The 25,899-nt window shown below is 37.4% G+C and overlaps 1 protein-coding gene across 1 annotated transcript in view; it reads right to left on the bottom strand.

Moving 5' to 3' along the window:
- BLTP1 (bridge-like lipid transfer protein family member 1) overlaps window positions 1-25,899 on the bottom strand; it is a 194,936-nt gene that overhangs the window by 122,636 nt on the left and 46,401 nt on the right. Inside the window, exons 16-22 of the mRNA XM_080929338.1 lie at window positions 13,191-13,346; window positions 12,423-12,520; window positions 11,007-11,185; window positions 10,757-10,863; window positions 9,632-9,840; window positions 2,863-3,090; window positions 723-860 (exon numbers count right to left, since the gene is read on the bottom strand). Of these exons, the coding sequence (XP_080785464.1) occupies window positions 723-860; window positions 2,863-3,090; window positions 9,632-9,840; window positions 10,757-10,863; window positions 11,007-11,185; window positions 12,423-12,520; window positions 13,191-13,346 (1,115 nt within the window). The remainder of the gene's footprint in view (window positions 1-722; window positions 861-2,862; window positions 3,091-9,631; window positions 9,841-10,756; window positions 10,864-11,006; window positions 11,186-12,422; window positions 12,521-13,190; window positions 13,347-25,899) is intronic.

Below are 25,899 nucleotides of genomic sequence, written 5' to 3'. Positions count from 1 at the left end.
GAGCTTAGTGAATGTAGCGAGGCAGAGCAGGTACAAGCACTGAGCCTGCATTCTAGACTCTTGGGCACAAGAAGAAACTCTACATATTATGGAACAAGAAACCTGGACAAAACCTTCCAAAAACTTTCCAAAACCACAAAATCTTCCACCTACAATCTGTCCTGTCTGCAAGATGTGCTGGTGGTACAGAACTTGTAGGACAATTCTCATTTAGTTAAAGTCAAGAGTTCTCTTCCAAAGAGTCCCAAAGAGTATAGTAAGGGCACTTACAAGATGCTGTCTACTAGGTGACTGAGAATTAAATCATTGAGTTTATGTGTTTTATGACACTGGTTAATAGAAATCATTCCCTTCTATAAATGTATCAGAAAGTCATGAACTATTTCATTCCACTTCTAAAAGCAAAACACATACACAGACACACCCAGACACACACATACATACATATATACATACACACACACACACACACACACACACACACACACACACACACACACATACACAGTAAAACATAATTAGGATCATGTAAGGACTAGCACAAACAAAAAAGATTAGCTCCACAGACAGCTCTTATACGTTCACATATACACAAAACAGCACTACAGTGAAATTAAAAATCTATTTTAATACAAATCACATATGGAAGCTAATACTATTTTGACCACCATATATATAAAATAAATCTCTTAAATCTTTACCTTATGTCACTTTGACATTACCTGATAATTGTCACTGACAAACACATTCAGGGGTGACAGGACAAGTTGCAGCATGGTCTCTCGGAATCCTTTCTTCATTTCAAAGCATAGTCTTTCTAAGAAGGCTGTTGGGCACTCAGGGCCATCAGTAGTTCCATGCTAGAGTTAAACAGAACATCACCATCAAAGCACAGTGCAAACATAACAAGTATGATTGAAAGATTTTGAATCTTCAAAGAGAATAATTGTGCATGCTGACCAAACAGACTATTCGGTCCCCTTTCTAACAACACAAGAACTAGAGGTGACTTCTGCTATGCAATGGTGGTATATAGACCTGAAGTCAGATGCAACATGGTGCTCCAGAATCCTCTCTCCCTGTGTGGCTCTGAAGCTCCTGGCTTCTTGTGTCAGCCAAGTCAGCCTCAAAAGGCTCAAGTAAAGCAGAGCCAAACTAAATACTAAATCCAAACCTGTAACACAATTTAGCCTCCAAGGTCAAGCCTGAATGTCCTTTTCTTTCCTTTCCTTTTTTTCCAAAATGCCCCAAACTGGTTTGTGGCCTCATGATAAAAGTTTTTAAAAATGTAGGGTGAAGATGTGAAGCAAGGGGAACAGTCTTTCATCGCTGGTGGAAGGTCAAACTTGTATAACCACTTTGGAAATCAACTTGGTGGTTTCTCAGAAAACTGAGGATAATTCTATCAAGACCTATCTATACCACTCCCGGGCATATATCCAAGAGCTGCTCCACCATCCCACAAGAACATTCACTCAACTATGTTCACAGAAGGTTTATTCATAATAGCCAGAAACTGGAAATAATCTAGATGTCCCTCAACTGAAGAATGGATAATGTGGTACATCTAAACAATCAAATGCTATTAAAAACAAGGACATCATGAAATTTGCAGGCAAATGGAACAAGAAAATAGCAACCTGAGTGAGATAGCCCAGTCCCAAAAGGACATGTATAGTATGAACTCATGTCTAAGTGGCTATTAACTATAAACTACAGGATGCCTATGCTATACTCCATAGATGAAAGGAGGCTGGACAGGAAAGAGGGCACAAGCAAGGATGCTTAAGTCTCACTTGGAAGGGAGAATAGAATGGTTTTGGAAGGCAGATGGAGGGAGGGAACTGGGTGGGAGAGATCAGGAAGGGAATCTGGGGGCTTCACGGTAGGATGTGGAAAAGGGCAGGGGGGATTAGTCAGATGACCATGAGAATGGAAATCTGCAACTGATGGGAGGAGGGAGAATGGAGAGGGTATCTAGAAGACCTGGGTAGGAGAGGCATCTAAGAATCAGCACTGGGGTTAAAGAGCCTGGGCAGTCTGTCTCCTGTGGTCAGGCAGAAACCCAGTGGAGCAAGCAATACCAACGCTCCCTCAAGACTTTCAACACAAAACGTATCCTGTCTACAAGAAATGCAGAAATTGTGAATGGAGCAGAGACTAAGGGAATAGCCAACCAATAACAGGCCCAATTTGAGATGATTCCCACAGACAAATATCAAATATTCTGTCATGCTTGCAGACAGGAGTATAGCATGGCTGTCCTCTGAGAAGCTCCACCTACCAGTTGATTCACACAGATACAAACACCCACAGCCAAACAGTGGATGGAGCTTGGGGACTCTGATGGAAGCATAGGAGGAAGGACTGTGAGCCCCCTAAGATCAACAGAATCAACTAACCTGGATCCTGGGGGCTCTCAGAGACTGAACCACCAACTAAAGAACATACACAGGCTGGACCTAGGCCTCCCTGCACATATGCAGCAGATGTGTAGCTTAGGTCTTCATGTGGGTCCCAAACAACCAGACTAGGGACTATCCCAAAAGTTGTGGCCTGTATGTTCTTCTAACTGGGCCGCTTTATCTGACCTCAGTGTGAGAGGAAGTACCTAGACTCGCAGAACCTTGAAGTGCTAGGGTGGTGGCATATCCAGTGGGGGGGTGTCCCCAACCCACACGGAGGAGAAGGGGAGGGTGGATGGAGAAAAGTTGTAGGAGGGAGGACCAGCGGGGAGGCAGTGAGTGAGAGATAAGTGAATAAATAAAAAGTAAATTTAAAGGAATTTTTAAAAGAAAATGTAAAATTCTAAGATATACAGCTTCCTATGCTAGACAGATAAAACATATATACCGCACTTACCACAGGAAGGCGCCCATGAACCTTATACAAATTAACAAGTACAGTAATATCCCAGGGCCGCAACGTGAGTGGATGGATTGAATTGGCTGAACTGTCATTTTCCCTTTTGTCATTGTCCATCCCGACAGCGGTCCACCCGGAACTGGAGGATGTTGACAGTGACAGAACGGGGCTTGAAATGACCTCTTCAAAGTCCACGTACATGTCGTCCTCTCCAAAGTAGTTTTCCTGTAAGTATTTACACACCACCATTAACAGGATGAGTCTCTGAGCCCTGCTTATACAGTATCCATCTTGCTAAACTGCTGTATTTAGCTAAAAGCATCAGGTCTACCTAAGTCATATGAAAAAGTGCATTTCTCCTAGCAAATAAATATTCTGCATTAAAATATGCAATATAGTAAAACTCCTGAACAACTTACAAAAACGTAGGTCCTCAAAGATACCTCTGAAGGTCTGAAGGACTTGGTGGTTTTCAGTCTTTGCTTTTCAAAATTATGAGATAATCCCAGGAAAATGTTCTGAGCAAAGCAGATCTATTCACTGAACACTAATTTGGCTAGGTCCAATTAGATAAATATATAATTATATATTCCAGTTAGAATTTTTCTCAGAAATATTCAAAAGCTCTTAGCATACAGCTTATATTATTAATGAAAGAGTATAATTTACTAACAATTATCAAATTTTTTCAGATGCTTCATTTTTATTTTATATCCAAGTATTTAAAGTATTATTATTCTGATTTCCATACATTTGTAAATAAAATTTATTGTCTTAAATTTAGTTTTGATTGAAGTTCTCTTTTTCCATTGACTATCAATTTTCATTTTACCTATTTGATCTGTGAGTGTGAAAGAAAATCTGTATTAATATTACCATTGTTAGTTATGAGAACCAAGTCAGTATTTTGGCATATTTTATACTGCTGGTTACTGACAAATTTACTTTATGACTAGGTTATAGATATCAGGCCACACAACCTTCGCCTAGGAAAGGATACTCTTTTGGCTCATAGAATTAATAGAAAGACTAAAATTAAAATCCTATTACAATTGACTCAATCAGCTCCTTTCCCTCTTTTGTATAGTCCTGTCCACCTATAAATAGCACAGATGCAACTAAAGCCTTGATCACTGTCCTTGTAAAGCAGGTAAAAAGCATGGGTGAACATAAACACAGCATGTGTAGTACATGAATATGTGGTGTGGACACATGCAGAGGTCAGGGGAAGATGCTGATTGTTTTCATTGCTGCTCTCCTTACTCACTGAGAACAGTCTTACTGATCTGCAGGATCACCATTCACCTAGGCTGGCTGGCCTGTGTGTCTCCAGAACCCCTCCCTCCCCACACACACACAAGCCTTCTTATGTGGGTGCTCAGGATCCCACTCAAGTGCTTGTTTGCATAGCAAGCTCTTTTACCAGCTGAGTCATCTCCACCAGGCTGTATATTAAATTTATAAAACCAAATGTGTTTACTGTTCAAACTAAAAAAAATTCAAGCCATTAGTTTTCTGTTCTCAAAACACACACCATCCCAGTCTTGGAGACAAATTCAGCAGCAATGTGGCAGGAGTCCAGACAAGTATAAAGTAGATTTTAAAATATCCTTCAGGTTCTTTTATCTTTAAACAATTTTCTGACTCAAACATCTAAGCCCCATCTTCCAAGCAACCAACCAACCAACCAACCAACCAACCAACCAACCTACTCAGTGATGCCACCAATAAACCAATTCTAAGGGTCCAGAAATAGCAGGTATACCTGAGTGGTAACCAACAGCTCTCTACATGGACTTAAGACCTGCTCAACAAAATGGGAGTTATGTCTAGTACTAGAAACCTAGATAATCATTCAGTGTTGTGAAACCATGGATATTGGAAGAGAATCTATAACTAGCATACTCCCTAACAATCTAAACATTCACCCTTATTCCAACATATAATTGCAATCTTCAACCTTCATCAAGGAAACTTGGCAGAAGGGGGACAGAAATACTGTAAGAACCAGAAGATTAGGAAGTTTACTGTGAGATTGTTTCTTTGTGTCTCCTAGTAATATCCAGTACCACACTCAATGTCTCACCAACATGATTGCCTGAACATGAACTAACCTAGGATGATACCAACAGATATGCAAAAGTAGACAGGAAAAGTCCACCAGGCTGCAGAACTAGACAAAGAACTAGAGGTAACTGAAGAATGCTGAGAGCAAAAGAAGTAGTCTTCTCCAGGGAAGGGTCCACCAACTGGTTATATTTAGGAATGTATTTGTATAGATATCTGTGTATACATACAATAACAAAATAAGAGACCATGAACTTGGAAAGAGCGAGTAGGGGTTCTGGAAAGGATTAGAGGAAGGGAATGAAAGGGATAAATGTAACTAAAATAAACTCAAAAAAGAGAGAAAGAGGAAGTCAGGAACTCTGGCTCATCCAATAATCTAAGTACTCAGAAGACTGAGGCAGGAGGATTGCTGTGAGTACAAGGCCAGCTTAAGCTACAAGATTAGTTTCAAGCCAGCCTAGAGTACAGAAGACCTTGTCTCATAAAAAAAAAAAAAAGTCCCTCTCCTGCCAAAATGAAAAAGCAAACAAAAATTAATGGTAGAAAGGATTTCTGCCCAAGTCCGTTAAAAATATTTTAAATAAGGAACATATGCATCACATAAAACTTCCACCCAGTTACTAGTTGCTACCACTAACATATGACATGAGTGAAAGAACAAGATTGTTTTCCTCATTAATGGAAAGAAAAGAGTAAATGCAGCTAAGGATGTTAATAGTACTATTGTACAACCATGTGTCGAACAAAAAAAAAATGATGAGAAGCTTCTATTTATTTTTAATGACACAATACTGATAGAAATGGGTTTCAATGGCTGAAATTACTCTGGGTTCATATAGTTGTGCTATCCAACTCCTAATTCTATAAAGCAGCTTCAGAGACTTTAAAGTATGCATGCATCCCTGTGTTCCTCTTATTAGAGTTCCTTATCATGGTGCTAAAGCTTGGACCAATGTTTTTTGTGGATCTGGCACCCCTTTTCCAAACACAACCAAATATAGACCTTTTTGTATATTATTTATAAATTAAATGAATCTTTATATTTTTCATCTACATATGGGAATTTGGCATGTTTGATGCATGAATTATATAGATAATACCTACCTTGAAAAGTTTTAAAGTTCTGTCATGGACAAGACACCAGAAGAACAGAAGGTTAGGACACTTTAAACAGAACACCCTCCTCTTATCAGCATGATGCTATGCTTTCTTAGTTCACAAGTCAGAAACTTAATGACTCACACAAAGAAGCACTGAGTTCACTAAACTACACAAAATTTTGCCTAAAAGTTTTACATATTTAATATCAAGTCATAGATTTTAACTTGCTTTAGATATTTCCTAGAAGCTCTAAGTTATTAGATGATTCAGATTCTAAAACATTTTTCAGTGCAAGACAAACTTTTAATAACACAAAAAAGATGATATCAAAACACAAAATAGCAACAGGGCAAATTTTTGGAGTGGAATTTATAATGTATGAAATTAAGTCATATGCTAATTTTCTGTACTTTTATTTATTTTATTCATATCAAAACATTGTTGTTGAGTCAGCACATAACAACAACAAAAACCTACAGGAACAAGGGAGGAAAGAGGAACATCCCCGAGACTGGCTGAAACTTCTCACCAGAAGAGAGTCAAGAATGCCAGCATAAGGTAATGGGGTAGACAGGGGGATCAGGAGGGAGTGCACCTTTGTAAAGGCAAATGGAGGGGGAAGGGGTATGGGAGCTAGCAGGGGTAAAGGGATGATAACATCTCAAATGTAAATACAGAGTACCTAATAAAAAAAGAATGCCAGCACCATTAACGTTTTCTAAAAGACTGTCTACATAGAAATATTCCCTGGCACAAAAATATTTCAAATAAAAATGTTAAAATAGCAACACATTATACTTGAGGCATAAGTATACATTGACTTACTAATCTCCCATATATAAACCCATAATTTTTTAGGCTTTTCACAGACAGGACTATAAATGTCCTTCACAGTTTTATTGATTTTAATCTTAACTCTCTGCCCAGCCCAAGGAAACCTACTTTACCTTATCAGCTATAATCAGATCTAAGGCATTGCAGAAACTACCTCATGGTCTCACTGATTCCTTCCTTAGCAGCTCACTGAGCTTGGAAACCACTTGTGCTGGCTAATTTCATTTCAACTTGACACCACCCTATGAACATCCAAGAACACCAGCATCCATTTCTCTCCACTTCTGACTAGATGTAATGTATCAGGAAACTGTGGACTGTGCAGCTACTTTCTTGGGCATGCACATAAGAAACAGAGTAGCTGTGATGACCACATAAGATGTTGGCTACAGCAACAGCAACCAAATAAGCAGAACACAGCTCACAGCTACGCCTGTGGTTATGGCGATGAGGCCACTAGCATTCATGGTGGAAGGGTGGGAGCGTTATAAGACCCTCACCTAAGATCCTGCTCCAGTTGCATGTGGTTCTGGAGGGTGCTACAGAATGTAGGATAGGGAAGCCTAAGGGTAGTGAAACTTTAACGGTGCAGCTTTTCATTACTGAAAATGCTAGAGGTGAGGGTTCACAGTGGTGAAGCTACCTTAAAGTTCCCCATGCTTCTATTTAGTAACCTCAGTAAGCCCACTGGTTCACCAAGCCAGAGCCAGATGCAATCTTTTCTTTTGTCTGATGGTACTCTCTGTATCTGGAGTCATTATGTCTTCCTAGAAAAAGTCATATAAGAAATTCCCCTTTAAGTAAGCTTTCAATAACCAAATCTCTGCAGTTGTAAAACTGGAAGGGGGATGGCACTATAAAACTGGATCCACAAAAACATCTTTGTCACAAGTTATCTCCTGGTATTGAAGGGAATCTTCTTTAATTAAATACAGTTTACATCTAACAGAAAAAGGTTGCAAACTGCTGAGAAAAAAAGTTTTATGGAGTTCATATAACTGATGCCACAGAGCTGCTCTAATCATAAGTAAGCCTGTAAGCTGTATAACCGCTGTACAATCTGATGGAAAATACCATGTATTAGAAATAATTAACTAGTAAGACTTGATGACGACTTATAGGAGGCACTTTTAAAAATGTGATCTGAATATAAAAAGAGAAAAAATATCTCTAGGACAGTGAGTCCTCAAATACTTTTACAGAAAGAGCCCCTGGAATATTAAGTGAATAGCATTATCTCAGGCATTAACCTAGAAGGGCTAGCCTACTATGCAGTTAATCAACAGTGGCAAAGTTCTGCCAAAAGGAAGCAGCCTTGGATTCATTCTTCATTCCAAAATATGATGCATATCCACTTAAAACTTAATTTGTTTGAAATAATTTCGATTACACTAAGATAAATCAGTTTCTATTTGTAAAGTATAACTTGAAAGAAATCTTAGCTAATTATGCCCAAATATTAAGTGGTACTTCTGTTATTTTAGTTATATTAAAATGTGTCCATAGATCTGTCTTCGATTTATTCCTTTAGTGTCTATTACTCTAGCAATTATTACTAACTGGATGTGTACATGTAGAATTATGCAAATAGATCCATATCAATCACCCTGTAGAAAACTCAACTCCAAATAAATTAAGGACCTCAACATAAGGCCACACACCCTGAATCTAACAGAAGAGACAGTAGGTTAGAATGAGCTCACTGAGGAAGACTTCCTGAACAGGACAACAGCGAATCAATGGAACCAAGTGAAACTGGCAAAGGACACAGCACCGGCTTACAGAGTGGGAAAGGTATGTGCCAATTATGAATCTGATAGAGGCTTAGTATCTACATTATAGTATAAGAGCTGAAAATTACAAATACAACTCAATTTAAAAACAAGATATAGAACGAAACAGAAAGTTCTCAAATGATGAAACACAAATGGCTGACAAACGCTGTGAACATGTTTAACATTCTCAGCCATCAAGGAAATACAAATCAAAACTATGTGAGATTTCATCTTATCCCAGTGAGAATGACCAAAATGAATTAAAAAAAAAAAAATGGCAACTCATGCAGGCAGAAGAAAAATGAAGAAAACACCCATCCACTGCTGGTGGGAGTGCAAACTTCTAAAGCCACTATGGAAATCAACATGGTGGTTACTCAAGAAGCTGGGAATGGAACTTCCTCAAGATCAAGCTATACAACTCTTGGGCATATAACCAAAGAGCTCAACATCCTGATGCAGAAATACTTGTTCATTCATGACCATTGCTGCTCTATTAATAACAGTCAGAAACTGGAACAGCTTAACTAGTCATAAAATGTTAAATGGATAATAAAAATGTGATGAATTTATGCAACAGTATAGTATACAGCTGTGTTTCTAATATTTGTGGTTTTTCTCTTTGTTACTAGTTTTGTTCATTTGTTTTTGTTTTTTTTTTTTTTTTTGAAAGAAAGGGAGAAAATATAAAAAGTTGGGTTTGAAGAAAGGTGGGGAGAATCTAAGAGAAGTTAGGGAAAGAAAAAACTATGAAAAAATTATTTTCATTAAAAAAAATCAGATCATTGGGTGGGTGGGGGTGGGATATACACACACATACATACATAACATACATATACACACATACATACATACATATACACACATACATATGTAAAATACCTAAACAACTATTTAAATCATCCAACTAGATATTCCTTATAGCCCTAATTTTCTATTACTGCTTAACACATGTTTAAAAATGTAAGTTTTTCTTGAAATAATACCTTTATACATAAAAAGGCATTTAACAGAGGTCCATAGAGAGTTATCTGAGAATCTGGAGACAGTTCCATTTCTACGTGAAGCTTATCAGGTGGGAGTTCTGAGGGATCAACAGGGGGGCGTGGTGAAGTAGATGGAGAAGAAACAACTCTCTCTGATGTCTTCTGAGCTGGCCTTAATACAGAAAGCATTGTCTCTTCCATTTCTGACACTGGAATAAACAGATAGAGGTGGAAAAGTTACTATGCCAGGAAAAAAATAGAATGGCTGTTTAGAAGTTCTTCAAGGAAGTTATATAAATTCTTACTGTTTTTCTATACAAGCAAATAATCATAATATAGCATCTGTAATATTTAACAAAAAAAATCTCTGAAAGACCAATAATGAAGAAACAAAAGCCAACATAAAGAAAGCATCAGTTAGAATCTGGGGAAAGACTCAATGGAAAGTTCCCATTACGCGTACCACTGTAAATCTCTAAAATAGAATTCAGGTCACAGTAGGCACCAACTATATTTAGGCATTAAATTGAAGTTGTTTTTTATATAAATAGCTACTTAAATATGTGTGAAATTATTATATATTGTAAGTATGAATAACTATAAAAACTATTCTTTGAAACATAACAAATTAGAAAATACAAAGATAAAAGATGAAGTAACTCCTAAAACTTACTCTACATTCAGGAATACAACACATTATCTTTGATAGCCTATAAATTGCATGATAGTTAAGTGCATTACAAACTAAGAGTTTACTCAAATTAGGCATCATAAATATACTATAAAACACACAATGTTTTATAGTTCAGCTTTACTATTTTTGCTTTGATAGACCTTGAAAAAATATATCTCTTTAATTCCAAAATAAGCATAATTATATTATCTATGTCACAGAGTGGAATAAGGATCAAATGATATAATAAAAGTAAGAAAACTGCTTGATTCAGTTTTTGATAAAGTAAATGCTCAATAAAAAATTATCCATCATTATTCTAAAATAGTTAAAGGATACAAATTCATAGGTAGTTGAGAATACACACACGTCAATCTTATCTTTGTATCTTCAATAAAGTAATATCAAAACAGCAGTTGTTGGAAAACAGGAATGATATTCAAAACACTTACATGACTGTTTTAACTGTTCATCTGCTTTTTGTGGATAAATGGGATGCCAGGTGTAGTCAATGGTAAGCGTGACACTTGGGACAGTCCAGCATTCCACCCAACCAGCCCTTAAATATAAACCACAACAAAAGCTATTCAGACACTTTATCTTTCGGTGGATAGAACATCGGTTGCAGATAAAGCTTATTATTTGCAAAGAATTTCTCTATCTATGATCACAAAATCCTCAGACCACTATGTTATGCCTTACTTTTCCTGAGTAACATTGCGCCACTTTGGTTTAACTGTTTTCTGGCCGCTCTGACACTCAGTAGGAATACCAGTTTCAGGAACCATCTTATTTGGGTGACAATTCTTTACCAGCATAAATAATGAATATTTACTAGGGTGGCAATCCGGTAGAAATAAATGAAGATCAACATCTTCTCCCTAAAAATAATTTATAATAATAATCAGTACATAAATTTGTTAGCATACTTAACACTTAAATCTACCTATATAAATGTGAAAACAACTGAAAAATCAAGTAATAAAATTTAAATACCATATTTACACTGAAAAGCCAGATAAATTCCAGGAATAAGATTTAACAATGACTAATATTAAATTATTCTAGAAAAATATAGAACAGATATTACAGAAAGTAATGCATAGTTTCCAAATAATAATGGGATGACTATTTTTAATGGTTGTTTATGGATATTACATCATACTAAATTTAAGGAAATATGGACTTTTCTAATATAGGATCAGGTAGAATATGGTCTGCAATTTCTTAACTTGACCTTGGTTGGGTATTACTTTTTCTTATTCCTCCTCTATTCTCTCATTTTAATGCCTAGTTTCTCAGCAGATAACATAATAGAATGGGATGGTTAAAAGAACACTGCACCCTAAGCACACTGTCAGGATTCAAAATCCAACTTGGCAACTCACTAGCTGCATAAAGTTTCCCATAACCTGTTTCCCAATTCAATGTAGCTCAAGTCCTCCTCAATTTGTCATCTTCCTGTCTCCGGCTCCTGAATACTAAAATTATAGGATCAGGTCCAAATACAGCTTTCTAAGATACAAAAGGAGGTAACGACATCAAGAAGTCTTTGTGAAAACTAAGTGAGGTCCAATGCACACAGCACTCAGAACAGCATCTGGTTCATTTACAAAGGGTTAATAGGTGTTAACTGATTCTAACATTACTGCTATTTTTGCTATTATAAGTTAAACAGTATTGTGACTGATAATGCTTATCAATACATTAGTATTAGGTGTCACAAAAATTTTGAACTTAGAGGTACATAATTGCTGCCTTTTAGATATACTAAAAAAAGAACTTATGGTAGTTCTCTGAATTTATGGTTTAATTAGGAATCAAATAGAAGGAAGCACAAAATTTGCTTATAGCACATTACCAGTAGAAGGGGTTCTACCAATAATAAAAAAATTAAAGGAATAACAAACAAATTCTAAAAGAAGTTTGTATTTTAGGTCAATTTCTTGGGGGCTGTTAACAGGAAGGACAGAGGAATATGCTCAAATTAAAGTTCCTGGTCACTGACAGATGCTACATTCTCAGGGGAGAAACTGAGAGAAAGGCACACACACAAGCTCTGGGGAATCAAACTTCCTAGTAACCTGTGGAATAAACAATACAACCAATTATACTCACTCTTAAGGAGAATCTGGTATTGCATGTAGCTGGAACAAAGTCCGTAAAAGGCAAAGAAAAGTCAATGTTCAGTGTTTCCCCACAGGCTGCCAGATACACTGTTAAAAAAAAAAAAAAAAAGATATGCTTTAAAGTCAACAAAATTTAAATGGCAAAACTACATTAAATGTACACAGAAATGAGATCAACTGTAGGGAAGCATGAAAATATAAAGCCAATTCTAAACTAGTCTAAGATAATATAGGAAAATCAACTCTAGTTGTAAGTAAAAGAAAAGAGAAACAGAGTCAAGGAAGGCGCGAATGTGAGCTAACCCTTTAGAAAGTCATCAGTGTGACTCCGAAGAAGGAACTGACATAGGAGACACTCAGCATGTGTAACACTGGATGGAGATGGACATGGGGAAAATGGGGTGAGGAGAGGAGCTTTCAATACTAGAAAAGGGGGCCTTCTAATTCATAAGTTCTTGTGGGTAGGCAACCTTGCTGCCACTTATAGAATTTGGCCTGACTTACCTAGTGAGGAGACAGGCACTAACAAGATCAAAAGCATATCTTTTGGCTAGAAGGAAGCTTTCATTTTCTGCAAAGGCCTGAGTGCCTGATGCCACAGGGTATCATATTAAAGGCTTAAGGGACAGACTACAAGGGAACAACATTTGATTTTAGGACAGAGGAAAGAAGGGAGGAAGGGAGTCCACTGAACCTTAACACTGTTTTTGTTGACACATCTTAATGAGTAGATGAGCGGAATTTCTAGCATTCTTACCGTTTTCCTGTTGTTTAGTGGAACAGTCAATCCAGTTATGTTGATTAGCAGCCCAAATCATTTCAAACTGATGAAACATGATTTTAAAATTCCATGTATATGGAACAAATGAAAAAATGTCTGGAGCATTATCACTAGACCAGTCTTGAATTAGATCTAAAAATATCACAGTAGAGAACAAAATGAACAAAATTAACTAAACACGCATGTGCACATGAATACAAACATACATCTTCCTAGTTTCTCAAAATTCCTTTGTACATTAAAGAAAAAGAATATTTATGCTTGTACATCTATTTCTTTCAATGTTCCTGGTATTCCGTTTATTTCTATATACTTTTTAATTGGGGGACCTGAAAGGCAGGCTATTTTATAAAGTGAACACTATCTCACTTTAATAAATTTTCCTTTTTTAATCATTTGAATATTCTCTGTATTTACATTTGATGTTATCCCCTTTATTCCCACTCCCATATCTCCTCGCCCTCCCCTTGCTTCCATGAAGATGCTCCCACTCTCACCCACTCACTCCCACCTCAGCACCTTGGCATTCCCCTACACTGGGAAAACGAGCCATCATTGCACCGAAGGCCTCTCCTCCTACTAATGCCAGACACTGCTGTCCTCTACTGCATATGCACCTGGAGCCATGGGTCCTTCCAGGTGTACTCAATGGTTTGTGTTTTAGTTCCTGGGAGATATGGAGGGTTTGATTGGTTGATAATGTTTTCCCCATGGGGTTGAAAACCCTTTCAGCTCCTTCAGTCCTTTCCCTAGCTCCTCCATTGGGGTCCCAAGTACAGTCCAGTGGTTAGCTGAAAGCATCCTCATCTGTATCAGTAATGCTCTGGCAGAGCCTCTGAGGAGGCATCCATATCAGACTCCAGCCAGTAAGCACTTCTTGGCATCAGCAATAGTGAATGGGATTGGTGGTTGCATATGGGATAAATCCCCAGGTGAAGCCGTCTCTGGATAAACTTTTCTTCAGTTCCTACTCCTCTATTTGTCCCTATATTTCCTCCTATGAATGTTTTGCTTTCCGTTCTAAGGACTGAAGCTGCTACATTTTGGCCTTCCTTCTTTTTCAGCTTCATAAGGTCTGTGGATTGCTTCTTGGGTATTCCAAGCTTTTTGGGCTAGTATCAATCCACTTATCAGTGAACACGTACCATGTGTGTTCTTTTGGACTGGATTACTTCACTCATGATATTTTCTAGTTCCATCCATTTCCCTAAGAATTTCATGAAGTCATTGTTTTTAATAGCTGAGTAATACGCCATTCTATGAATGTACCACATTTTCTGTTTCCACTCCTCTGCTGAAGGATATCTGGGTTCTTTCCAGCTTCTGGCTATTGTAAATAAGGCTGCTTTGAACATGGTGGAACATGTGTCCTTGTTATATGTTAGAATGTCTTTTGGGTATATGCGCAGGAGTGGTATAGCTGGGTCCTCAGGTAGTACTATGTCCAGTTTTCTGAGGAACCTACAGACTGATTTCCAGAGTGGTTGTACCAGCTTGCAATCCCACCAACAATGGAGGAGTGTTCCTCTTTCTCCACATCCTCACCAGCATCTGCTGTCACCTGAGTTTTTGATCTTAGTCATTCTCAATGGGGTACAAAACTAAACAAAAAATTCTCAACTGAGAAATACCGAATGACTGAGAAGCACCTAAAGACATGTTCAGCATCCTTAGGAATCAGGGAAATACAAATCAAAACAACCCTGAGATTTCACCTCACACCAGTCAGAATGGCTAAGATCAATAAATTTTCTTAATAACAAATACAGCTAAGCATAGTGGTGAGCCCATTTAATCTCAGCACTAGGAGGCAGAGACAGAACATTTCTGTGAGTTCCATGCCAGTCAACATGCATAAGTGAGACTCTATCTTAAAAACATAACTATAGATAGATAGATAGAGATAGACAGTTATAGATATATATAGATATATACAAATATAGATATATGAATGAGAGAAAAAATAGAAAAAAAACTGTTTCTTTTGCAGTTTTAGATGAATATTTTTCACATTTGTTCATGAAATACAAATCTACTGAGTGCCTAGTGTGTGGCAGCCTCTGTTCTAGATCCTGGAACTGCAATGAAATAACTAGTCTCAAAACTGATGAATGTGGTCATCTAAAAAGTAAAAACAATCATCTTGCTTATGTGTTAACTTGTTGCTTAAAGGTGTTATATAAATCTTTATCTATTAGACTTGCCTGTGACGTGTGTGGGCATCATCACGCCATACCGTGCATATGAGGAACATTTAGTGGACTCAGTCTTCTCCTCTTACCTTTACATGGGTTATAGGGGTCAAACTCAAATCAGCAGACGTATGCAGCAAGCACCAATATATGCTGAGCCACCTCAATGGTTCCTAATTGGTGCTTTAAAAATTGTGTCCACACAACGTTGTCTGTTTCTTTCTGGTATCTTAATTTTCTTTTAAACATGGAAGCAAAGGCTCACTGACTGACACTAGCTCAGGAGCACAGTTCTTACCACATTTCCTTCAGTCTTCCTATCACTTGTATGTATAGTGTATACTCACCAGTACCTTTGAGTCATAGCTCTATTCATAAAGGTACCAAATTCATCTTCATACACACATAGTAGATAGAAACCTTAATTCTGTATGTACAAAATTAGGTATTTGTGTCTGACTTTGATATCATACCATAATAAGTTCAAGCTTTAGCTCTATTTTATTAGCGATTAATTTGTGTTATTTTCTCCTTTATAAAAGAACAATTTTCCTAACTCATTAGAAGAACTGAGATGATTCATGTGATATATTAATAAAAAAAGGCATTTCATAAATAGAATGCATTTATCATTGAGAATACTCTAAAGAAAATTACAGTTAAAACTTAAATATTAAAGTCATTTTATTTTTAAAGAGGTTCTTTAAATTTAAAAAATGTATGAGAGGAGAGCCTGGCCCAACTGCCAGCCGGAAAGGCGGCTCATACAGGCTGAGCAACTGTGACCTGGAACAGATCTTAGGAACTTCTGTTCCCACCCGGAGACGACTTCAGGACACAGAGCGGAGCCTGGCCCAACTGCCAACCGGAAAGGCGGCTCGTACAGGCTGAGCAACTGGTGAGTGGTAGACCGAGGCTGCTGGGGAGCAGAGGGATCTCTGCGGAGTGCACACGGAAAGGGCACCCCCTGCCCTGACCTGCCCTGTCCTCCCCGATCCAGTGACCGGGAACAGATCTTAGGAACTTCTGTTCCCACCAGGAGACGACTTCAGGACACAGAGCAGAGCCTGGCCCAACTGCCAGCCGGAAAGGCGGCTCGTACAGGCTGAGCAACTGGTGAGTTGAAGACCTAGGCTGCTGGGGAGCAAAGGGATCTCTGCGGAGTGCACACGGAAAGGGCACCCCCTGCCCTGACCTGCCCTGTCCTCCCCGATCCAGTGACCAGGAACAGATCTTAGGAACTTCTGTTCCCACCCGGAGACGACTTCAGGACGCAGAGCGGAGCCTGGCCCAGCTGCCACCCGAAACCTGGGCTGCCGGGGAGTAGAGAGATCTCTGCAGAGTGCACACGGAAAGTGTACCAGGGACACAGACCAGATACAAGGGAAAGGCAAGAACATATCACTGACAACAAAATGGCAAGAGGAAAGAGAAAGAGTATATCCCAAGGAAACCAAGACAATCTAGCAACACCAGAACCCAGCTCTCCAATAGTAGCAAACATCGGAATTCCAAACACTCCAGAGAAAGAAGACACAGACCTGAAATCATGCCTCAAGACGCTGATAGAGTTACTTAAACAAGAAAGGGAGGAAAAGCAAAAAGATTCAGAAGCTTTTAAAGAAGAAACAAGAAAAACACTCAAAGAACTCAAAGAACAAGAGGAAAACAGAACCAAAGAAATAAAGGAATGGAAGAGGGAAATTAAAACAGAAATTGACACAATAAAGAAAGCGCTAAAAGAGATAACCTTAAAGTCAGAACACCAAAAAAAGAAATCAGGAGTCACAGAAGCAAGCATTTCCAACAGATTACAAGAGAACGAGGAGAGAATCTCGGGGCCAGAAGACAACACTGCAAACATAGACAAAACAGCCAGAGAAGATGCAAAAAACAAAAAGCTCCTAACCCAAAATGTCCAGGAAATACAAGACACAATGAGAAGACCGAACCTAAGGATAATAGGAATAGAAGAGGGAGAAGAGTATCAACTAAGAGGCACAGTAAATATCTTCAACAAAATCATAGAAGAAAACTTCCCTACCCTCAAGAATGAGATGACCACGAGCATAAAAGAAGCCTTCAGAACTCCAAATAGGTTGGACCAGAAAAGAAATACCTCCCGAGACATAATAGTAAAAACATCAAGTGCCCAAAGTAAAGAAAGAATACTAAAAGCAGTAAGGGAAAAAGGTCAGGTAACATATAAAGGCAGACCAATCAGACTCACACCCGATTTCTCAACAGAGACTATGAAAGCTAGAAGAGCCTGGACAGACATCATGCACTCCTTAAGAGAGCACAAGTGCCAGCCCAAGCTGCTATACCCAGCAAAACTATCAATCACCATCGATGGAGAGACAAAGATATTTCAAGACAAATCAAAATTCACACAATATCTGACCACAAACCCAGCACTACAACGAATTATAGGTGGAAAACCCAATACAAGGAGGGAAAATACAGCCTAGTAAAAACAAGAAAACTCCTAAACAAGAAAACTAAAGAAAAAAACACAGACACAACTCAACCCAAAAAAGCAAAAATGGCAGGAAACAGAAACAATTATTCCTTGATATCTATTAACATAAATGGTCTCAACTCCCCAATAAAGAGACATAGACTATCAGACTGGATACATAAACAAAATCCAGCCTTTTGCTGCATACAGGAAACTCATCTCAGAGACAGAGACAGACACTATCTCAGAGTAAAAGGGTGGGAAAAAAACTTCCAAGCAAACAGCTCCAAGAAGAAGCAAGCTGGAGTGGCTATTCTAATATCGAATAAAGTAAATTTCCAACCAAAAGTTATCAAAAAAGATAAAAAAGGACACTTTTTACTCATTACCGGGGAAATCTGTCAGGAGGAACTCTCAATCCTTAACATATATGCTCCAAATAAAAAATCACCCACATTCATAAAAGAAACTCTACTAAAGCTCAAAAAATACATTTCACCCCACACAATAATAGTGGGAGACTTTAATACCCCACTCTCACCAATGGACAGATCAGCGAAACAGAAACTGAACAAGGACACTGCAAAACTAGCAGAGACTTTGAACCAACTAGAATTAATAGATATATACAGAACATACTATCCTAAAGTAAAAGAATACACCTTCTTCTCACCACCCCATGGCACCTTCTCGAAAATTGACCACATAATTGGACACAGAATGAGCCTTCATCGATATAAGAAGATTGAAATACTCCCATGCATCCTCTCAGATCACCATGGTCTACGGCTGGTCTTTAACAACAACAAAGACAACAAAATGCCCACATACACATGGAAACTAAACAACGCTCTGTTAAAGGATAGCAGGGTCAAAGAAGAAATAAAGAAAGAAATTAAGGACTTTCTAGAATTCAACGAAAACGATAACACAACATACCCAAACCTATGGGATGCAATGAAAGCAGTATTGAGAGGAAAACTCATAGCCCTAAGTGCTTCCAAAAAGAAACTGGAGAGAGCTCACATCAGCAACCTGACAGCACAGCTAAAAGCCCTAGAACAAAAGGAAGCAGATATACCCAAAAAGAGTAGACGGCAAGAAATAATCAAAATTAGGGCAGAAATAGACCAAATAGAAACAAAAAGAACCATTGAAAAAATCAAAAAAACAAAGAGTTGGTTCTTTGAGAAAATCAACAAGATTGATAAACCCCTAGCCAGACTAACTAAAGGGCAAAGAGAGAGTATCCAAATTAACAAAATCAGAAAGGAAAGTAGTGACATAACAACTGAAACTAAGGAAATTCAAGAAATCATCAGATCCTACTACAAAAACTTATACTCCACAAAATTGGAAAATCTGGAGGAAATGGACGAATTCCTAGACAGATACAAGGTCCCAAAGTTTAACCAGGACCAAGTAAACCATCTAAATAACCGTATAACACCTAAAGAAATAGAAGAAGTCATCAAAAGCCTTCCAACCAAAAAAAGCCCAGGTCCAGACGGGTTCAGTGCAGAATTTTATCAGACATTTATTGGGGATATAACACCAATATTCGCCAAACTATTCCAAAAGATAGAATCAGATGGAATATTACCCAACTCATTTTTTGAGGCTACAATAACCCTCGTACCTAAGCCACACAAAGACCCTACAAGGAAAGAGAACTTCAGACCAATCTCACTTATGAACATTGATGCAAAAATACTCAACAAAATCCTTGCAAACCGAATCCAAGAACACATCAAAACCATCATTCATCATGACCAAGTAGGCTTCATCCCTGGGATGCAGGGATTGTTTAACATAAGGAAATCCATCAATGTAATCCACCATATAAACAAACTTAAAGACCAAAATCGCATGGTCATCTCACTAGACGCTGAGAAAGCATTCGACAAAATCCAACACCCCTTCATGTTAAAAGTCCTGGAAAGAACAGGAATCCAAGGCCCATATTTAAACATAATAAAAGCAATATACAGCAAACCAACAGCCAACATCAAACTTAATGGCGAGAAACTTGAAACAATCCCACTAAAATCAGGGACTCGACAAGGCTGCCCACTCTCTCCCTACCTATTCAACATAGTACTGGAAGTCCTGGCTGGAGCAATTAGACAGCAAAAGAAGATCAAGGGGATACAAATCGGAAAGGAAGAGATAAAAACATCACTCTTTGCCGATGACATGATAGTGTACTTGAGTGACCCCAAAAATTCCACCAGAGAACTCCTACAGCTGATAAACAAGTTCAGCAAAGTGGCCGGATACAAAATTAACTCAAACAAATCAGTAGCCTTCCTATACTCAAAGGACAAACATGTGGAGAAAGAAATTAGGGAAAAGGTACCCTTCACAATCGTTACAAAAACTATGAAATACCTTGGTGTGACTCTAACTAAGGAAGTGAAAGACCTGTATGACAAGAACTTCAAACCTCTAAAGAAAGAAATTGAGGAGGATGTCAGAAAATGGAAAGATCTCCCATGCTCATGGATTGGAAAGATCAACATCTTAAAAATGGCCATCCTACCAAAAGCAATCTACAGATTCAATGCAATCCCCATCAAAATTCCAACCCAGCTCTTCATGCAATTGGAAAGATCAATGTGCAATTTCATATGGAATAACAAAAGACCTAGAATAGCAAAATCCATCCTCAACAACAAAAAAACATCTGCGGGAATCACTATCCCTGACCTCAAGCTATATTACAAGGCAATTGTGCTGAAAACTGCATGGTACTGGTACAGAAATAGGCAAGTGGATCAATGGAATAGAATAGAAGATCCAGAAATGAGCCCTCATGTATATGGTCACCTGATTTTTGACAAAGGAGCAGTAAACATTCAATGGAAAAAGGACAGCCTATTCAACAAATGGTGCTGGTCCAACTGGCACTCAACATGCAAAAGAATGAAAATAGACCCGTTCTTATCTCCTTGTACAAAGCTCAAGTGTAAGTGGATTAAAGATCTCCACATTAAACCAGATACACTGAAACTATTAGATGAGAAAGTAGGGAAAACCTTAGAACACATAGGCACAGGAGAAAATTTCCTGAACAAAACACCAATGGCTCAAGCTCTAAGGTCAAAGATTAACAAATGGGACTTAATGAGATTGCAAAGTTTCTGTAAGGCTAAGGACATCGTCAAGAAAACAAAACGGCAACCAACAGAATGGGAAAAGATCTTTACCAACACCACATCAGATAGAGGCCTAATATCCAAGGTGTACAAGGAACTCAAAAAGCTAGACACCAGAGAATCAAATAACCCTATTAAAAAATGGGGTACAGAGCTAAACAAATCATTTTCAGTTGAGGAACACCGAATGGCCGAGAAACATCTGAGGAAGTGCTCCACATCCTTAGCCATCAGGGAAATGCAAATCAAAACAACCCTAAGATTCCACCTCACACCAGTCAGATTGGCCAAGATCCAAAACTCAGATGACAGCAGATGCTGGCGAGGCTGTGGAGAAAGAGGAACACTTCTCCACTGTCTGGCAATACCTCAGAAAATTGGATATAGTACTACCTGAAGACCCAGCTATTCCACTTCTGGGCATATACCCCAGAGACACTTTAATACACAACAAAGATATATGCACCACAATGTTCATAGTGGCTCTATTTATAATAGCCAGAAGCTGGAAGGAACCCAGATGTCCTTCAGAAGACGAATGGATACAAAAATTGTGGTACATATACACAATGGAATACTACTCAGCCACCAGAAACAATGACTTAACCAAATTCTTAAGAAAATGGCTGCATCTAGAGAAGATCATCCTGAGTGAGATAACCCAGTCACAAAAGAACAGACATAATATGCAGTCACTGATAGTGGGATGCTAACCCCAGAGGCTTGCACTCCCCCAGAAACAACTCTCAGACTGTATGAAGTCCAAGAAATAAAGAAAACAAAAACTATACATATATTCACAAAACAAGAAGACTTTGACTATTTCCATGTTGCGTTTTGTTTTGCATGTACTTTACGCTTATGGCAACTAGTAGGTTTTCAATGCATACTGTCAAGCCCTTGAAAAAAATCAAGTACTGACTAAAAAACATATTCACATGGTTTTATGTAAAACTTATTTTAATGTCTGAAAAAACAGTACTGACAAAAATGTATAATTTTAAGCAAAAAATGTTTAAAATCTGTACATTTATCTTTGTTTTGCAAAATAAAGTCGTTTAAAAAAGAAAAAAAAAGAAAAAAAAAGATTTAAATTGTTGACAGCCTTTTAAAGTTCACTTAATTACAGTAAATTGCATCTGTATTTGGCAGAGTCTATGCTGTTGCCAGTTTGAGCCATAGATATTGTGGGTATGTTAGTCCATGGCCACTGTAAGAGTTCTTTATCTGCCTGGGTTTGCTGTCTGTTTATCTGAAACTGGTCCTACATTATAAATCAAAGACGTGAAGACTGGTTTTGTTCTATTCAGCTTACAATAAAAGGAACTAATAATGAAAAAAATAAATAAATAAATAAATAAATAAATAAATAAATAAATAAATAAATAAATAAAAACAGCAGCTGAATTCATGGAGCTTGTCCTAGACAAAGTTAAGTCTCCTTGTATTCTGCCAACAAGAAAAGGTTCAGGATACATATGTAGAATTTGTAGAATTAGTTATTTAATATGATGACTCTTCTACATTAAAGATTCTTGTGCTTTTATGCTTCCAAAAGAGATGGTAGAGAGAAAGTGAGTTCAAATAAGGAAAGAGCCTTATTTAGAAGCTTTGGGCTCTGTGACACTATGAGCCTTGGTGTTGATGGGGTCATGGTTTCCACATGCATTTTAAATGTTTTCTAATCATAAATTTCTTTAGATTTTGGTTAATCAAACAATCTCACCAAGAAATATAAAACAGAATGAGTTTTACAAATTTCCTTCTTTTTCAACTCTAATTTTCAAAGGGTTAATTAGAAGCAAGTTGATTGTCTTTGGGTAACTGCTTCTCAGTCGCCAGATCCAGTGGGAAAATGCAGAAAGCACAGATAGGCTGTAATGCTCTCATATAGCACGTTGATGTTGAGGGCTGAGTTGAAGGAATTTGTCTGCTTCCCTTCTGGGCATAGGAGATTCTGCCATTCTGTCAAAACAATCTGCCCTCTAGACAATATTATGAAAAGAAAGAATTAGCCCATGTCCCTTTCTATAAGAGCTCTAAAGACGTTTTAATGAGCATAACATGTGTTAGAAAGAGATATTATATAAGAAGTCTCTTAAAACTACTATGGTACTTCACAGAAGAAGGCAGGGTCCTTTTGTTAGATTTCTGGTGTCCTGAGGCATTGTCACAGTTGTGAAAAATATACATGTGTATGAAAATAAATATGAGGATTTTTAGATTCATCATAGAGCATGAGCAAGAACGTCATTTATTTGTCTAATTAGACATTTTGAGTCAGTAAAAAGATTTAAAAAAAATTTATGAGTTAGAATCATTACAGAAAGCAGGAGTAAATGTATGATTTCATTTAAAAATGAGCTACCATCCATATACATTAAAGAGACCCAATGAAATATCAATCTTAACTGTAATTGACTTCATTAATAGAACATAAATAAATAAAATAAAAAGTATATGACTAGTAACCTTTTCTATTAATAGAAAAAGGAAATTTTTATATATCAAATTTACTCCAAGGAGGCAGGCTCCAAACAGAGACACCCAGGGTCATTGATACCAAAGATAAGATGGCAAGAGGCAAGCACAAGAATATAAACAACAAAAGCCAATGTATTTTGGCGCCATCAGAACCTGGTTCTCCCACTACAGCAAGCTCTGGAAACCACAAACACACCTGAAAAGCATGATGCTGAAATAAAATCCCATCTCATGAAGATATTAGAGACCTTTAATGAGGATATAAATAACTCAGAGAAACACAGAAATATACAGGCAAACAGGTAGAAGGCCGTAAAGAGTGAACAAACAAATATCTTAAAGAAATACTGAAAAACACAATCAAACATGTGAAGGATTTAAACAGTGGTCTAAGACCTAAAAATAGAAGGAAAAACAATAAATAAATCACAAAGAGAGACAGACAATCTAGAGATGGAAAACCCAGGAAAGAGATCAGGAATTACAAATGCAAACATCACCAACAGAATACAAGACATAGAAGAGAGAATCTCAGGTGTAGAAGATACCATAAAAGATATTGACAAAAAAAAAAATCAAAGAAAATGCAAAACATAAAAAGCTCCTAACCCAAAGCATCCAGGAAATCCAGGACACAATGAAAAGACCAAACCTAATAATAATAGGAATATAAGTGAGTAAAGATTCCCAACTCAGAGGGCAAGCAAATATCTTCAACAAAATCATAGAAGAAAACTTTCCCAACCTAAAGAGATAATTATAAACATACAATCAGCCTAGAGAATATAAAATAGACTGGACAAAAAATGAAAACTCTCATATTAAAACACTAAGTGCACCAAATGTTAAAAGCAGTAAGAGCAAAAAGTCAAGTAACGCATAAAGGCACATCTATCAGAATTACACCAGACTTCTCAACATAGACTCTAAATTCCATAAGATCCTGGAGAGATGATATGTAGACTCTAAGAGAATACAAATGCCAGCCCAGGCTACTATACCCAGTAAAACTCTCAATCATCGTAGACAGAGAAACCAAGATATTCCATGATAAAACCAAATTTAAACAGTATCTACTAATCAATACAGCTCTACAAAGCATTCAAAAAGAAAAACTCCAACATATGGAGGGTATCTAGACCAAAGAAAAGATAAGCAATGAATCATTTCAGAACAAACACAAAAGAAGAGACTCATATACACATAATTCTACTTCCAACAACAAAAATAACAGGAACCAACAATCAGAGGTCTTTAATATCTCTCAAGATCAATGGACTCAATTCTCCAATAAAAAGACATAGGATACCAGACTAAATACATAAGCAGGATCTAGCATTTTGCTGCAGACAAGAAATATACTTCACTGAAAAAGAGAGACACTATACAGAGTAAAAGGATGGAAAAGAGTTTTCTAAGCAAATGGTTTCAAGAAACAGACTGGAGTGCAATCCTAATACCTAATAGAATAGTCTTTTAACTAAACATTATCTAAAAAAGTTATGAGGAAAGATACTTCATACTCATATAAGGAAAAATCCACCAAGATAAAGTCTCAATTCTGAACATCTATGCCCCCAAATTCAAGGGCACCTGCACTAATAAAAGAAACATTACTAAAGCTCAAAACACACACCAAACCTCACATAATAATAGTGGGAGACATTACCCCACTCTCACCAGTGGACATTGAAAGAGAAACTAAACAGAGACACAGTGAAACTAATAGAAGTTATGAAACAATGGATTTAACAGATATATAAAGAATATACCTAAAACAAAAGAATATAACTTTTCAACACCTCATGGTAGAACCTCATGGAATCTTCTAAAAAACTGACCATATAATCAGTCACAAATCAAGGTTCAACAGATACAAGAAACTGAAATAATCCTATGCATCCTATCCGATCACCATGGATGAAGGCTAGACTTCAATAACATCAAAAACAACAAAAAGCCCATATACACATGGAAGCTGAACAATGCTCTACTCAATGATAACCTGGCCAGTTAAGAATAAGAAATTAAAGACTTTAATTCAATGAAAACAAAGACACAGCATACCCAAACTTAGGAAGATACAATGAAAGCAATCATAAGAGAAATTTTCACATCACTAAGTGCCCTCAAAGAAACTAGAGAGAACCTACACTAGCAAATTAACAGCACACCTGAAATCTCCAGAACAAATAAAAAGTAAACATACCCAAGAGGTTTAGAATGCAGGAATTAATAAAGTTCAGAACAGAAATCAACCAATTAGAAACAAATACGAAATTAGATAACAATACAAAGAATCAACAAAACAAAAGCTGGTTCTTTGAGAAAATCAACAGGATAGGTAAACCCTTAGCCAAACTAACTAAAGGACACAAAGTCAGTATCCA

This window comes from Micromys minutus, assembly GCF_963924665.1.
Source record: "Micromys minutus genome assembly, chromosome: 15".
In the NCBI taxonomy this organism is placed as follows: domain Eukaryota; kingdom Metazoa; phylum Chordata; class Mammalia; order Rodentia; family Muridae; genus Micromys; species Micromys minutus.
This window is presented reverse-complemented; position numbering and strand designations above follow the sequence as displayed.